Source organism: Mus musculus, chromosome 4 (assembly GCF_000001635.26).
Source record: "Mus musculus strain C57BL/6J chromosome 4, GRCm38.p6 C57BL/6J".
In the NCBI taxonomy this organism is placed as follows: Eukaryota; Metazoa; Chordata; class Mammalia; order Rodentia; family Muridae; genus Mus; species Mus musculus.
Window position 1 is genome coordinate 155,724,720 of NC_000070.6, and position 15,851 is coordinate 155,740,570.

The 15,851-nt window shown below is 51.2% G+C and overlaps 2 protein-coding genes and 1 long non-coding RNA gene across 4 annotated transcripts in view; 2 read left to right on the top strand and 1 right to left on the bottom strand.

Moving 5' to 3' along the window:
* Nucleotides 1-9,160, top strand: part of Ssu72 (Ssu72 RNA polymerase II CTD phosphatase homolog (yeast)) — a 29,065-nt gene extending 19,905 nt beyond the window's left edge. Inside the window, exons 3-5 of the mRNA NM_026899.3 lie at nt 6,606-6,745; nt 7,208-7,326; nt 8,754-9,160. Coding sequence (NP_081175.2) covers nt 6,606-6,745; nt 7,208-7,326; nt 8,754-8,855 — 361 coding nt within the window. The 3' untranslated portion in view covers nt 8,856-9,160. The remainder of the gene's footprint in view (nt 1-6,605; nt 6,746-7,207; nt 7,327-8,753) is intronic.
* 1500002C15Rik lies at nt 620-9,751 on the bottom strand. Of its 2 annotated transcripts, none has more exons than XR_001784583.2 (2): nt 9,666-9,723; nt 620-6,885 (listed from the first exon to the last, which is right to left on the bottom strand). It is a non-coding gene; the product is annotated as an RIKEN cDNA 1500002C15 gene (long non-coding RNA). The 2 variants fall into 2 exon arrangements; XR_391033.3 differs by lacking the exon at nt 620-6,885 and adding an exon at nt 9,004-9,119 and having other exon boundaries at nt 9,666-9,751.
* Nucleotides 9,752-10,084: 333 nt separating this feature from the next.
* On the top strand, nt 10,085-15,845 carry Tmem240 (transmembrane protein 240). Its single transcript, NM_001101506.1, has 4 exons — nt 10,085-10,427; nt 10,679-10,785; nt 14,845-15,053; nt 15,127-15,845. The coding sequence occupies exons 1-4, from the start codon at nt 10,371-10,373 to the stop codon at nt 15,273-15,275; spliced, it is 522 nt and encodes a 173-aa protein (NP_001094976.1). The 5' UTR covers nt 10,085-10,370; the 3' UTR covers nt 15,276-15,845.
* The last annotated feature ends 6 nt before the right edge of the window (nt 15,846-15,851 follow it).

A 15,851-nucleotide genomic window follows, 5' to 3' on the forward strand; every position in this document is an offset into this window, starting at 1 on the left:
CTTCAGCTCCTTGGGTACTTTCTCTAGCTCCTTCATTGGGGACCCTGTGCTCTGTCCAATGGATGACTGTGAGCATCCACTTCTGTATTTGCCAGGCACTGGCAGAGCCTCTCAGGAGACAGCTATATCAGGCTCCTGTCAGCAAAATCTTGTTGGCATCTGCAATAGTGCCTGGGTTTAGTGGTTACCAAAGTAACATTTGTCTAACAGTAGTACTGTTCATATTTCCTGCTAGTTCCCTTTAGCCACTCTGTGCTCACTGTTCTCCAGTAGACATTGTTTATGGGATGCTGTGAGTGAGACATTGAACCTGGGTGCTTTAGTCATCCGTGTGGATCTGGGGATTTAAGCAGCCTGAACTCACTGTGCCAGAGTTCCCACTAAATGACTCGACCAGCTCCCTTACATCAGCACACAGCACTGAGCCTTGTCTCTTTTACTGTTTATGGCTCATGAATTTTGGTTTAATGTGGCCTAGTAAGTCTGACGGTGTAGACGTGTAAGACCCAGAAGAGTGGTTTTCAACCTGTGGGGAGTTGCATATCAGATATCCACATTTTGATTCATAGCAGTAGCAAAATTACAGATATGAAGTAGCAACAAAATGAAATGGTTGAGGTTTACCACAACATTAAAAAACTGTATTAAAGGGTTGCCACAGTATTAGGAAGGTTGGAAACCACTGCCCTAGAAGGTTTGTTAAAGTGTAGTCACAGGCCAGGTGGTAGTAGCATACACCTTTAATCCCAGCACTCAGGAGGCACAGGTGCTCTGTGAGTTAGAGCCCAGCCTGGCTTACAGAGCTAGTTTCAGGACAGCCACGGATACACAGAAAAATCCCCATCTCGAAAAACAAAACAACAACAACAACAAAATATAGTCACGGGGCCAGCCAGCCAGCTTAGCAGGAAAAGACAACTGTGTTCAATGCCCCATCCTGGAAGGAAAGAGCTGACTCATGCAAGCTATCCTCTGACTGTCCGATGCACACTGACACGTGCACCAGTGCGCGCGCACATTTGACACATCCACATACAACACTTTTTAATGTATTCACAGGTAGTGAATAGCCATTTCTGAGTTGTGCCTTTGAGAATCTCAAGTTGAGACTTGAGTTTCCTCTCAAAAATTGTGCGTTAGCAGGGCAGCTGCAGTGGTGGTGCCCACCTTTAATCCCAGCACTCTGGGGGCAGAGGCAAGTGGATCTCTTGAGTTCGACCAGCATGGTCTACAGAGCAAGTGCCAGGACTACACAGAAAAAACCCTGTCTTAAGGAAGGAAGGAAAAAAACAAAGAGAAGAAAACCTAATTAATCTTCTAAGAAATGGAAAGGTAGTTGCAGCTTCTCTGGCCCAGCCTGGAAATGCAGGTACATCAAACAGCTAGCATGGCACAGACCTGCAGACATAGTTTGTGTTTGTCGTTGAGTATGATGGTGCACACATGTAACCTAACCACTTAGGAGGCTGAGGCAGAAGATTGGAGGTCACTGTGGGTTACACAGCAAGATGCTGTCTCGGAAGGTGGTGAGCAGGATGATAGCCATCAGTAAAATGTTTGAAGACCTGAATTGAGTCCCCAGAACCCATGTAATAAAAGCTGAGCAAGATGCGCTTGTAAGTCCTGTGCTGAGGACAAAGCGACAGGTGAATCCTGGGGACTCACTGGCCAGTCAGCGATGAGATCCTTTCAAAAACCAAACAGGTGGCAGCGCCTGAGGAACACCAGCTGAGGTGTTCTGGCCTGATGGTATATGTGTGCACACCACCTGAAGTGTTCTGGTCTATTGGTGCATGTGTGCACACCACCTGAAGTGTTCTGGCCTATTGACACAAAAGAGTTTGTAACTTAGCCAGAAAATGTAAAAACCGTGAGTTTAAAGGATGGTGGCTAGTACACTTGTCGACTGAAGTCATGGGCTCTTAGTGCTGAGGACACTGAATTTCTAAAGAATGTGTGACTGTTTAGTGAGCACGCTGAGATGAGGCTGGACCTGTTCAAGTTTTCAAGGCTGTTAATGAAACCATGATTCATTAATTCATTTAAAGTTTATTAGTCTTGATGGTGGCTGTTTGTTTTGAAACAGGGTCTTTGTCGCCCTGGCTAGCCTGGAATTCGATGTGCAAACTAATCTTTTGAATTTAGAGAGATTTGCCTGCCTCTGTCTGCTAAGTGCTGGGATTAAAGGTGTGTGCCACCATGCCAGGTTTAATAGTCCATTGAAGAGAACTTGGTGCCCTGTCCAGTGCCTGCCTTCTGTTTCTTTGAGGGCCTGGGAGTCCTGCAACTGCCCCTCTGCACATCACCATTCCCTAACTGCATCTCTATGACTGAGAGGATACTCGTGACTTGGGGGTGCCAGGACAGTGCAGAGGGCACCAAGGTTGAGAGCCACTCAGGTCCTGTCTCAGGTAACATTGCCATGGTGTTCTGAGTCAAGCTTGTCTTAAATTTGGTTCTGTTTCTGGGGAGATGAGGCCTGATTAGTGCTGGCCCCTTGGCTAGCTTCTGAACAGCAGGATGGGTGAGATCTGTGTGTGAGAGGGTTATGTGAAGATTTATCCATAGCAGGAGCCAAGGCCTGACTCAACCTAGGAAGTTCAGCCGGAAGGTAGCTCGATAAGAGGCGCCTGAGAGGCCCTGGAGCTGTAGGGTGCTGAGGATCTGTGTAACTCCTCACAACAGATACAGGTATTTTGTTGTTGTTGTTTTGTTCTTTTGGGTTTTTTGTTTGTTTGTTTGTTTGTTTTTCGAGACAGGGTTTCTCTGTGTAGCCCTGGCTGTCCTGAAACTCACTCTGTAGACGAGGCTGGCCTCGAACTCAGAAATCTGCCTCCCTCTGCCTTCCAAGTGCTGGGATTAAAGGCGTGCGCCACCACTGCCTGGCATAAAATTTTATTTATTTTATGTATATGAGTACACTGTAGCTGTCATCAGACACACCAGAAGAGGGCATTAGATTCCATTACAGATGGTTGTGAGCCACCATGTGGTTGCTGGGATTTGAACTCAGGACCTCTGGGAGAGCATTTGGTGCTCTTAAGCACTGAGCCATCTCTCCAGCCCCAGCATTTTGTGAAAGTAGCCAGGAAGGCAGGGTAGCAGTGCTGTTTGCAGTGGAGAGCCACAGATCAGTAAGTGGCTGGCTCTTAAGCAGTTCCTGCCCTATACACGCTTCTCCTCTTTCCAGGAAGCTGCTCACCCTTGCCTTGGGTCGCTGACGTTTCGGAAACCATTTATACTGCTGAGGCTCTAGCTGGTGGCTGGCCTCACCCTCTGTTGACCTTGATGGTGAGAGCCTGCCTATGGGTCTCACTGGTCTGGCCTTTCTCCATAGGGTGTTCTGTCAAAAAGCCCTGAGCTCTAGGGAAAACATAAACATATGTCCTTTTGTGTGTAGTTGAGGATGCCTGATTCTGCTCCCACATAATAGGACAGCTGGCACTGCTACATGAAGAGCCTGTGCTGGGGTCCATGGACTCAGCTGTGGGAGCAGCTTCCCTTTGGGGAATTGCTTATTTAGTAAACACAGGATTAGGACACCACCTGTCAAGCCTCAGATCCTATGAGGATGAGTGAGTGACTATCTAATCCCAAGAGGAAGGTGCTGCGTGATCAAAAGCAGGTCAGTAAGATGCCGGCCCTTCTCAGCTTCAGGACCCTACAGACAGCCCAGGACATGACAGTATGTCAGTAAGTTCTGTACATGTGCGGGGGACTAAAGGAAATCGCTTATGATTACCCCATATTTCATTTTTCTTTTGTCTTTTGAGAATGGGGTCTCATTCTAAGCCTGCCTAGCTTAGAATTCACTATGTAGCCCAGGCTGCCTTTGGACAATGGCAATTCTTCCGCCTCAGCTTTCTAAGTGGTACATTAACAAGCATAATCCACCATGCCATATTATAGTTAAGATTTCATTTTCTAAGGATGTGGATGCCTGAAATTGGTGTTAAAAGTGTTAAGTTTTCTGATGTGAGCGCTGGGAATTGGAGTCCTGGAACGGTAGGACGTACTCTTAACTGCTAACCCATCTCTGTTTTGAGTCAAGGTTTCACATAGCTCAAGCTTCCCTCAGACTTGTGTAGCTGAAGTTGGCCTCCTCATAACCCTGTGCTAGGATTACAGATGTCCACCCGGAATCCCAGATCCACTGTTCCTAGTTCTCCTTTATCCATCCTGTCATATCATGTGGTATTAAGAAATTGTATACTCTACAAGGAAAGCAACTTGAATTGTTTGTGTGATGGTAAATCGAGATGTTTTAAAATTATTCTGAATTGTGCTTCTGTTGTGAGACAACATTCCAGGTCTTTTGGGGGCCCTCAGTGTGAACCCTGAATGAACCTTGTTCCCCTGTCAGGCTCCTCAGAAGGCCAACAGGAACAAGTAAGGGAGCCCAGGGTTGGTGGGAGTGGCTCCTCATTCAAGAGCAAGCCAGCAATTGGCCATAGCACACCCTTCAGCTTTTAGGAATCTCACTCCACGTGCTGGCTAACTGGAACCAGGAGGCATAGCCAACTTGACACCTGCATCTCTGGCTCCTAGAACACTTTGCTGGGAAGCCCAAGCCTTTGCTTAAGCTCGGGACTCTTGAAGTTGCCCAGCTAACTGGCTGTTCAGTAAGGTTAACAAAAACAGGGCAACAAAGAAAGAGGACTCTGGGAAAGTGGCAATGCTTTCTATGTCACCCACGCAGTCTAGCCTGGTCTCTGAACTACTTCTAGACTGGTTGTCAGAGTTGTTACAAGTGTCAAGTTCTCTGGGTAGTGCTGTGTGCCTTAAATCCCAGCACTTGGGAGGCAGATGCAGGTGGATCTCTGCCTTTGAGGCCAGCCTGGTCTACAGAGTGAGTTCCAGGACAGCCAGGGCTACACAGAGAAACCCTGTCTTGAACCTCATCACCAACCCCGACCACCACCAAAGAAAAAGGTGTCAAGTTCAGTTTAGGTGCTGGCATGATTAATGGTCCCCAGCCTTCGTTAAACAGCTAGCTCTTTACTGAGTGTACTCACTTAAAAGTAGTCTCTATCCAGGCAAGAAGTGCAGACGTGTGCTGGAAACCATGACAGGGCCTTCCCAGGCAGGGCCATTCTGTGACCACAGTTCTTGGAACACTTTTGGGTCTGACTCTGGGTCGTGGGGAATGCAAAGTGGCTTTTCCCACTAACCCCAGCTCCATCCACGTGACTTCTCCTCACTGTTCCAGCTTTTCCTTGGAGTCAATGCTAATTCTGAGTACCAGGATCTTGACTGGATCTCTGCCCCAGGAAAGGTCTAATACTCCCTGTCCTCTTTCCCAGAAGTTATATGAGCCACAGGGTTTGTTCCTTAACTCGTTCTTTCTGTACGTTTGAAGGACTCTAAGTGTGGATGCAGCCCTTCTTGTAGGCAGCAAGGAGACGGGGAAGGAGTGTGCTCCAGGGCCTAGCCACAGAAGCAGCCCATGATGCAGGGAATGGAACTGCCTAGGTATCTTCCAGTTAAACTGTTTAGATTGGCAACTTAAATGTGTTCTAAAATAATGTAGGAGCTATTTTGAAGGCACTATGAACTTAAATAAGTTGACATGTTAGTAAGATGGCTCAGTGGGAAGGTCACCTGTGTTCAAGCCTGATAACCTGACATCAACCCAGACCCCATACGACTGGCTGAATGGCCTCCTCTGTCGGACTGACCACAGCTCTGATTTTGCTTTTGTACCAGTTAACGAATCTCTTTATCTGTGCCTATTTCTTTTAGTTTCGCACTAGAGTCCAGCTAAAGACAAAGCCCCAATCCAGCTAAGCTACAACAGGAAGAAAATCTGAAAGAAAAATAAATTCATTGAATTTTTTTTACATTTAATTTAATTTTGGTTTTTGGAGACTGAGCTTCTCTGTGTAGTCTTGGTTGTCCTGGAACTCTCTCTGTAGACCAGACTGGCCTTGAACGTGAGATCTGCCTGTATCTGACTCCTGAGTTCTGGGAAAAAGGACATGTGCTACCAGGCTTCCACTACATTTCTTAAACCCCAGCAACAAAAAAGTCCAGAAAACTCACACTGATAATCTAGTAGGAACAAGTTCTGGTTCAACTGAAAGCAGGGAGACTGCCTGGTGAGCCCAGAGGGATCTTCCAGATGGTACCTCTATCAGGCTCATCAGCCCTGGCAAAATCCAGGAGAGCCACTGCCTCTGGGCTTTCAGATTTGGGCCACCCTATCCTCATTGAGAGCCTATCCTCAAACAGTCCCTGGACCATCCGTCGTCTAAGGTCTACTCTGTGCTGCTTTGGACACTTAGAAACAAGCATCTGTGTGGCCTGATCTGTCTTGAGAGGAGACAGTCCCTGCCATGCCTCTACTTTCCAGTTACAATGGCAAGGCTTTCTGGAGCCATTCTGTGGGTTTGGGTTATCGTGGGAGTTATGATCTCTCTACGAAGTCAGCACCTTCCCTGTGCTTCCCATGTTAGGGCAGTGGTGACCCTGCTTGTGTTCAGGCCTAGAGCTATGTTGCCCCTGTTGACAATGGCCAACTTGGAACCCCCTAGAGGCAAGGGGCCATTGACAGGTCTAGGTTAGTAACTATCTTTAATCCAAAGCTCCTTGACTCTGGTGTTCAGCTATACACAAAATGGAATTTTACATATGTTGGACAGAAATAAAAGGATCAAGCCCCGTCCAGAAAGGTTCCAGAACTGCACGGACCTGTTTGACTTGATCCTCACTTGTGAAGAGAGAGTCTATGACCAGGTTGTAGAAGGTGAGTGCACAGAGCCTGACCTGCTGTTCAGGTTGTACCACCAACACTAGGCTGGTAGACTTATGCTGCCCTGGGCGACAGTGATGGAGACAGAGGGTGCCCCCACATCCTCTGACCTGTATGGACATCTGGAGGACAACCTGTGAGAAGCAAGCAGAAGACTGATGTCCAGCAAAACTCAAGCCTTGTGGCCTTCAATGTTTGCTTTTCCTATGTTAGGCCTGACATTTTATAGAACATGCTATTGGTGCCAATACTGACTGGCATAGGATGGCTTGAGGATTCTATCTAGGATTCTTAGCCTATGTTGCGGGGCTATTCCTCATGTTAGTTTCTTGGGTTTGGGTGCTCAATCCTCAAGTTATAGTCTGCAAAGTTCAGGGTCAGGTAATGGTAAGACCTGGACTTGGGACACATCTGCCACCTGGTGTCTGATAATATTTATATCTCTTTACCAAGCAGATCTGAACTCCAGAGAACAGGAGACCTGCCAGCCAGTGCATGTGGTCAATGTGGACATCCAGGACAACCATGAAGAGGCCACTCTGGGAGCATTCCTTATCTGCGAGCTCTGCCAGTGTGTGAGTCTAAGCTCCTGGGTCCTGTTGGGGCTTCTCATAGCAACTTATAAAAATAAAATAAAATAAGTTTTTATAAGTTAAATAAACACATCCTGGTCAAATACTAAATTTCTAGTAAAAACCAAGAAGTACACTTTCTAAGAAGTTGACCAAATGCTTTGGCTTGAATCCCTACCCCCCAGTGCTTCTGTCCATGATAAAAGTGATGTATGACATCTCTCAGGGCACAGGCCCCTCTCCTGGAAGAACTGACATTTCACTTTTTCCTCTGATGGACAACGGCTAGAAGAGCTTATCTAGTGGTGTCAAAGATAGGTCTGGAGACTGGAAGAGATAGCAGCCACAGTATAAGGGTCTGTGTCCCTTCACTTGATCTAAGTATCCATCTCTAAAAGCAATCTTGTAGGAGCTTCCTAAAGGCTTGTGTAGCTGCTGTATGGAGGCATTCCATTGTTCAGGTGCTATGGAGGGACTTTGGGAAGGACCATGTGCCTTTCCCTTACTTTTAAAAAAAAAAGATTTATTTATTATATGTAAGTACAGCTGTTTTCAGACACATCAGAAGAGGGCGTCAGATCTCATTACAGATGGTTGTAAACCACCATGTGGTTGCTGGGAATTGAACTCAGGACCTCCTGAAGAGCAGTCAGTCATAACCGCTGAGCCATCTCTCCAGCCCCTTTCCCTGACTTTTGCCCTTAAGAACTGTGATTAGCTGACTGTGGCAGAATTGATTTCCTTTTGGCTTACCAAGTGAAGGCTGATGGGGAAGTTCGCGTGGGGGATCCAAACTCCTGCTAAACTCCACACTGCTTTCACTCTTAGTGTTATTGAAGCTCTAGCAGTTGACCTTGTGGTCTAGCTGATGATCTGGAGAAAGGGCTGAGACCAAGGAGACTGTGTAGCCATGCCAGAACAGTGTGTTCAACATCCAGCCTTCTTCACTTCAAGTATTCAAGGGACTACTACTGGCAATGCCTGGTCACCTTTTAAGTTTTCACAACCAGGAGAAGAACCAATAGGTGTCTGGAGGGTGGAGGCCAGATGTGAAGTTGATGCTGCAGTGCACAAAGCATAGTCAGCATTCACACTGGACGACTGTAGGAAAATGCATGCCGGTATCTGTGTGCCTCACTTCACTCATTGCAGATTTGGGATAGCACTGGTTGATGAGGCTTTCATGTACCTACGACGCCTGAGAACAGAACCTGAGTTCCAGCCTTGGGGTCCAGGCCTCCCTTTGAATCTAGCCGTCCCACTCCCAATATGGGGTACTCCTATGATATGTTGTATATGTCTGGTAGGAACAGGCTGTGAGGGAGCTATCCTGAAGCCTGGGTCCCTGCAGAAGTGAAGATCAGTGGAGGGCAGGGTCAGGGAAGGCGCGTCACAATGCCCGGGTTCACTCAAGGCCGTGCTTTTCCCAGATCCAGCACACTGAGGACATGGAGAATGAAATCGACGAGCTGCTGCAGGAGTTCGAGGAGAAGAGTGGCCGGGCCTTTCTGCATACTGTCTGCTTCTACTGAGCCTCCTGTGCTCGGTGCATGGCCTGCCCTGCACAGCCACCTTTGTTGAAGCCACTTTTTCAGTGTGTTTTCCTTTCAGATATTTGTTTTTACTGCTAGGTGTACATCATCAATGTACTGTACATATGGAATGAGACGTACGCAGAAATGCCAGATTCAAATCCATTGTTTTTAACCAAAAGAAATAAAGATGGTTTACTCTACAGCCTACAGCAAGTGTCTGTTGTTGGCCCTTTTCTCTCCACTGCTGAATTGTACAGAAACCTAAATAAAGCAACAGGCTGTCTTATTAAGGGGAAAAAAAACCTTGGAATTGCCACAAAATAGGTGCTGCTAGAAGTCTTTGGTTTGTCCTGAATTCCTGGCCTGACTCCCTGCTGAGGAAGAGACTACTCGGCCATTGAGTCCAACCCTGTGATAAACCTGAGAGCACCCTTCTGAGAAGTAGGGCCGGACCCTGGTGCCTTAACAGCTCAGGGCCTGTGTGAGCTGATATAACTGAACTCCTGTTGGAACCTTCAGATACAGTGGGGTCTGGACTTGGGGGGCTGGAGGTCAGCTGTCCTCTTCCTGCTTTCCAACACAGGGCAGGGTTGGTTCTTCTGTTGTCAGCTCTGTGGCCAGCACAGGGCTTGGGACTCAATCCCAGCATGACCGGCAGCCACAAGAGGATCATAGACGCTGGCAGCTGTTCCAGCACCCCTTCCTCCTCAGAAATCGCCTAGTCTTTCCCACAACTGCCACGATCTTTATGGCATACTTGGCCCATTCCGCATCGCATCCGTATCGCCTACCCTCCTGCCCTCCTACCTCTGCTCATGTAGTCATTAGTCCCTGGTTCCTCTGACTTTCCAGGCCCCTCCTCTGATGGCACTTTCTTGCTGGAGGAGGCGGGTGCTGACACTTCCTGTCCCTCTCTGGAACCCGGAGAACCAGAAGGAGGGGCCTTACTTGGGGAAGTAGAGCAGAAACGACCACCTGGTCCAGGCCAAGGCCCAGTCCAGCGCGGCACTGGGCAGGGAGACCGGAGCCAAGGCTGATGACATGGGGCACAATGTGGAGCCGAGGCCGGAGGGGAGGGGTCTCGGGCTGCGTCACAGGGACAGGAGTGGAGAACCTCGCCCCTGGATGCTGGCGCGGGGCGGCGAAGTCCCTCCCCGGAGGCGGAGGCAGGAGGAGGAGGGAGGAGATAGTGAAGAAGAAAAGGAGGGAGGGAGAAGCCTGGAGGAGGGAAGAGGGAGGAGGGAGGGGGCCGCCGCGCAGACCGCAGGGAGCCGGGCGCAGGGAGCACCGGAGGGCGGAGCGGAGGGCTGCCAGCAACGGGCGACAGGCGAGCGACCCCACGTCAGCCCCCACATCTCGGCTGCCTGTGCCCGCGCCTGCCCCCGGGGTCCGCGGCGGCCCGGCGCGCGAGCGCTGACCTCTGCGGAGGCGGCGCGGGCTAAGCATCGGGCCGGGGCCGGGAGGGGCACCGGGGCCGGGGGGCGGCGCTCCGGCCCGGCCCGGCCCCGCCCGATGTCCATGAGTGCGAACACCATGATCTTCATGATTCTGGGGGCGTCGATCGTGATGGTGAGCGGAGGGGCTTCCCGCGCGCGCCCCCTGCTTCTGCCGCCCGCCCGCGCGCGCGCCTACCCCACCTCGCTTCCTTGTTTACCGGCCCGTGCGGCCTGCGCTGCCCTCGCTGCGATCTTGCGCTGCCCTCGCCCTGGTTGCCCTGCGTTTCCCCACCCACCCACCCACCCCTGCAGTCTAGTACTCCCCCTTGGCACCCCTTTCGGCCCGGCCCACTCCTCGCCCTGACCGGTCATGGGCTCTTCCAGGCCATCGCGTGCTTGATGGACATGAACGCGCTGCTGGACCGATTCCATAACTACATCCTCCCGCACCTGCGGGGCGAGGACCGCGTCTGCCACTGCAACTGTGGCCGGTGAGTGCGCCCCGGCTCTAGGCACTACACGCGTGATCACACTTGTGCAGCGGGCCCCACTTGGCCGGTGAGCCCGGAGCAGGCTGGGCCGCAGAGCCTGGCTGGATGATGGGGGCCGCTTCTGCCCGCCAGGTGCTGGGGGAGGGGTGGCTAACGGGAACCCTAGGTCAGCCAGCCGCTCCCTGGGAAAGGAAGCATGACTGAGTCTGTTAGGAACTCCTTCCTCCAGTTCCTTTAGAGAAAAGGCTGCCTGGTGGTGGCATTATGGGCCAAGGAGCCTCCTGGTCCAGGGCCCGGAGGCCTGAGAGCAGCATCCTTGAGTAGTGTCCACAGTGGAAGCCAGGAAGCTGGTTAAGCCTGGGGCAGTAGTCTTGCCTCCGACCCAAGTCTTCCTCCTGGGCCTACTGTGGCCATGGCAGGCAAGAGCAGGAGGTCAAGATAGGAAGGGCCTACCTTGAGGAACACCTGCCACAACTGATGACTATTGTGCAGGGGAGGAGCTGAAGTAGCTACGCTGGGGTTTGCTCAAGGTCACAATGAGACCCACCACACCCTTCAGGGACCTCCCCTTCTGTGCATGTGTAGTGATGAAGTCTTCTGGCCTTGCATGTTTGTATGTCCATGTATGAAATAAACATCTTCTCATGAGCCGCGCATGTGTGTACTGTCTGTGCATATACATGTGCGTACACAGCGCACTCGAACATCCGCATGCACTCATTCCAGAGATGCCCTCATGCGATAACCGTTGTCCCTACTGTTCAGACTGGGAGGAAGTGGATGGAGGCTTTACAGAGTAGACTTCCCCAAGGTTACACAACTAGGAAAGAATAGGGCTAGAATCCCAGAACCTCAGTTTCTTATCCCACCCTATGTTTCGGCTCCAGAGGTGTTCCTTCACACGGGGGTATAGGGTATGTCTTGACAGTTGCATATATCCTAAGTGCATACATGGCTGTGGGTACAGGCAAGTGTGTTGCAGATCATGGACGTTACAGTAAGTAGAAGGTGGATATACAGGACCCTCACATGCATTGGACATGGTAGGAAAATTTGCTGCGTGGTCACACATTCCTAGAGAGCCCTGTGCTCCAGCTTGGTGCACACCATCTGTCTATCTGATACATCAGAGGGCTCAGAAAAGACATGAGGTTAGCGCTCCTGTTCCCAGGCCATGTCTGTAGGTGAGTTCTGAAGCCTTTCCAAGATAGTATGTGCATACTGGGCCCAGCCACTGGGGCCGTGAACACTGGGAATAGGTGCTACATACGGGACTATTGTAAGGTGGTGGTTGATGAAGTGCTGTTCATGACAGCACACTGAATGTTCACCAGAGCACAGAGGGTGTGTTCTTAGAGTATATTTACACAGTTTATACATGTCTATCTCATGTAGCATCCCAAGTACCTGTGGACCCATGTAAACAGACACCTGTAGAGTGGAACCTGAAGTAAGGCTTGTGTGTGCAAAAATGTGGAGAGCCACATCATGTAGACAGTGTTTCTGCGTGTGTCTCTCTACATGTATGTGCTTTGTACACAACTCTACATACATGGTATGTAAATTCGTTGTACAAAGCACTTTTGTATATTGATTACATATACGTGTATGCAAAGTACACGTATATAAAACAATATACATTTCAGTGTGCTCAGGGAGAATGTCGGAACATCTCAGTGTGGGTGCAGTGACTGCAGATTAGTTTGCAAATGGGGTATCTGTACACATACCATGTGCACATGTGGTGTTGACAGTTTGCCTATGTGTACACACTTTGTAGAATAACTGTACACACGTGTCTGCCTTGTACATGGCTATTTGCAGAATTTTAGACAGAAGACATGTATGTAAACTAATGTTTTGGACAGAGCACAACAGCAGGCAGCATTTGTGTGTACACACAGATCTGTGCACATGACAGCATCCCCACAGAAAGGTGCCTGGTTCAAAGCTGAGTGAATGTGCATCTATGTGTAACGCACCATACTCATACCCAAAGTGTGCACAGTGCATGGGTGTGGGGCTTGTGGGGCCCATGTCCACAGTATACATGCTATGTCCTGTGCATGCGGACAACGTGTATACACATTGGATCTCAAGTGGACACATGGCAGCATGTGTCATGAAGGTAGAACACATCAAAGACATTCATTTTGTACACAACACATCTTGCTTTCATTTGGAAGACCTGAGCCCCTGCCCTCAGGAGCTTGGTATAGAATTAGGAGGAGCCAGGCCAGGGGAGGAAGCATTCTAGATATCCAAGTTAATTGTAAGGGCACAGGGCCTTTAACCCCTGGATTCCTTAGGTCACAGGGTGGCTGGGGCCTCACATTGCTCTACTCGTAGGCTACCTAGAATCCTTCTAGTTTCTTTCTGTTTCCTGGAACAGCTCTGTTAGGGCTAGTTCAGAGGAAGGACATGGGTCCCAGGTTGACCTAGTCCCACCAGTGCCTGGCAGTCCCTGATGGTGTGGAAACACTACCTCCTCCAGGGCCTCCTGGTCAGCAATACTTTCTGTGCAGGATCAACAGCATCCATTCATCACGATGGCAGTGGCTGCCATGAGCAAGGGACGGCTGCTGGGTGTCAGTCACGGTAGCTCCGGTGACCAACTGAGAGCTGCAGCCTGAGCTTTGCCCACTGGGATTGGCCAAACTGTAGACCGCGGAGTTAGCCCCCAGGGGATCTGAGGAGTCTCACTGCTGCTCCTCCCAATCCCTGCTAACCTGGGTTCAGGTTTAAAAATACCAACTCCACTGTGAAGAAACACCCATGTGTTTCTTACTGGGCCCAGAGAGAGAGGAAGAGTTTTTAACTGGGGAGTGGCTCAACGTCTGCTACCGGCAGACACAGGTTCCAGCCTCTCACTGAGAGGAGGAAGGGGTGCAAGTTTAGGAAGCGAGAAGCTATTTTCAGCATACATTTGAGGTGTCTGTAGATCCCACGTGGAGATTCACAGGCAGCTGGAGCTCTTAGCAGACATGGTGGGCAGTGGAAAGGCCCACCCACTAGTGGCTCTGAAAGTGGGTGGGCCAAGAAAGGCAGGCTCAGCAGAAGCCCAGTCAGCCCCTGCGACTGTCAGGAAAATGAGAGATGCAAAGCATGTGGTCCCATGGCACCCTTCGTATCCAGACCGGTGGATCCCGACATAAAGACTGCTGGCTCTGTGGAGTGGACCATCAGGTGGCTCACTCCTCCTGGAACAGGATAGAAGGACTTCCTGAAGTGGTGTTCAAACAGCTCTGAAAGGGGGATGAGCAACCAGCGGGAACCATGTGGGAACTCTAGTGTAAGCAGAGGTGATCGAGGGCATGAAAGCAATGGGCAGTTCCAAGAAGCCAGCTAGGACAGGAAAGCAAAGAGGCACAGAGATCAGGGCCATAGTGCTTATACCTAGGAGAGGGCTCTAAAACCTGTCTAGCTTGGACTTGAATAGCTGGAAACAAGCCCATTATAAGAATAGTAAGTGTATGATAGACATGTGATCTGTGGGGGACATGAATGTGGGGAAGAGAAAGATCCCTCAAACCTCTGGCAGAATGGGCACAAGGTAGATATTGAAAGCCAGAGACCCAAGGCAGTGACTGTGCCAGGGGAACAAGAACAACTATTGGTCTTGTACCTGGCCTCCTGAGAGTATCATATAGAGGCCAATGAGCATGCCTGGGGGGGCCTTGGTCATTGGCTGTGCTAAGACCTTGTTAGCCCCTCAGGGCCAGTAGGTGAATGTGAAACCTGCTACAGGTACCGTTGGAAGGATGGGGTAGTGGGTGGACGTTCGTCCCAGCCATTCCTACCCACCTTGAACCTCGCTCCTGATCTCCAGGGCTACTGTCTCCACCTTTCCCTGCAGTTCTGCCAGGTGATCTGATCTGGGCCTGGGGGTGCTGTTTCCCCTCCCAACCCAGCACACAGGGATTGCTTCAGAGAACTTCCCAGGGTGGCCCATAGGAACCAAGCCATCCACTTTGGGTCCCCTAGCCAGCCCAGCACGGACCCGGGGAAGGCTGGGCCAGGGTTGGCAGGAGAGGTGCCAGCCCACCCTGCCGCCCCCAGGCACCACATCCACTACGTGATCCCATACGACGGGGACCAGTCGGTGGTGGACGCCTCTGAGAACTACTTTGTGACAGACAATGTGACCAAGCAGGAGATCGACCTTATGCTGGGCCTGCTGCTGGGTTTCTGCATCAGTTGGTTCCTGGTGTGGATGGACGGCGTTCTGCACTGCGCTGTACGCGCCTGGAGGGCTGGTCGGCGCTATGGTGAGTGCCTCGCGCCGCTGCGGGCACCACTCCTGGCCCAGCCTGGCCACCTGACTGCCCTGTCCCCCTGCAGATGGCTCGTGGACCTGGCTGCCCAAGCTGTGCAGCCTGCGGGAGCTGGGCCGGCGGCCACACAGGCCCTTCGAGGAGCCTACGGGGAACATGGTGCACGTGAAGCAGAAGCTCTACCACAACGGCCACCCCAGCCCGCGGCACCTCTGAGTGCCCAGGACTCGGGGCTGCCGTGCACATATAAAGGGACCTCGTGGACGCCCGGCTGCCAAGACGGGACTGCGGCCTCAGGCCCAGGGTATGCTGGGCTGTGGCCAGCTGGGCTGTGGCCAGCAGGCAAATCCAGTGGAAGGTGCTGTCTCTTCTTTTTATAAAGGGGGTTGGGTGGGGGCTGGGGTGGGGCCGGCCTCTGGGCTTCAGGGACAGCAGCCTGGTCTCCACCGTGAGCAGGACACAAAGGCAGGCTCTCAGAGGTGCTGGGGCCAGGGGTGGTGGGTCCATGGTGGGGAGAGGCTTGGCCTGGTCCACACTAGCCTAAGGCCACATCTCAGCGAAAGCACTGTTTCTTGAACACCTGTTGTCCATCCGTCCGTCTGGAGGGGAGGGATGTGTCAGGGCCTGCGCCCATCTGCACACGGGAGCATGTGCATGGGGCGTGTGCGACTGGAGGGTGGGACTGGAGGGGCGGGCCCCTAGCAGCAATAAGGATGTGGTGGCCCCAGGTGTCCCAGCCCTCACTGTGAAGCCCACCCTGCCTGGCCAGTAAATTCTCCAGAAAGCTCCAGC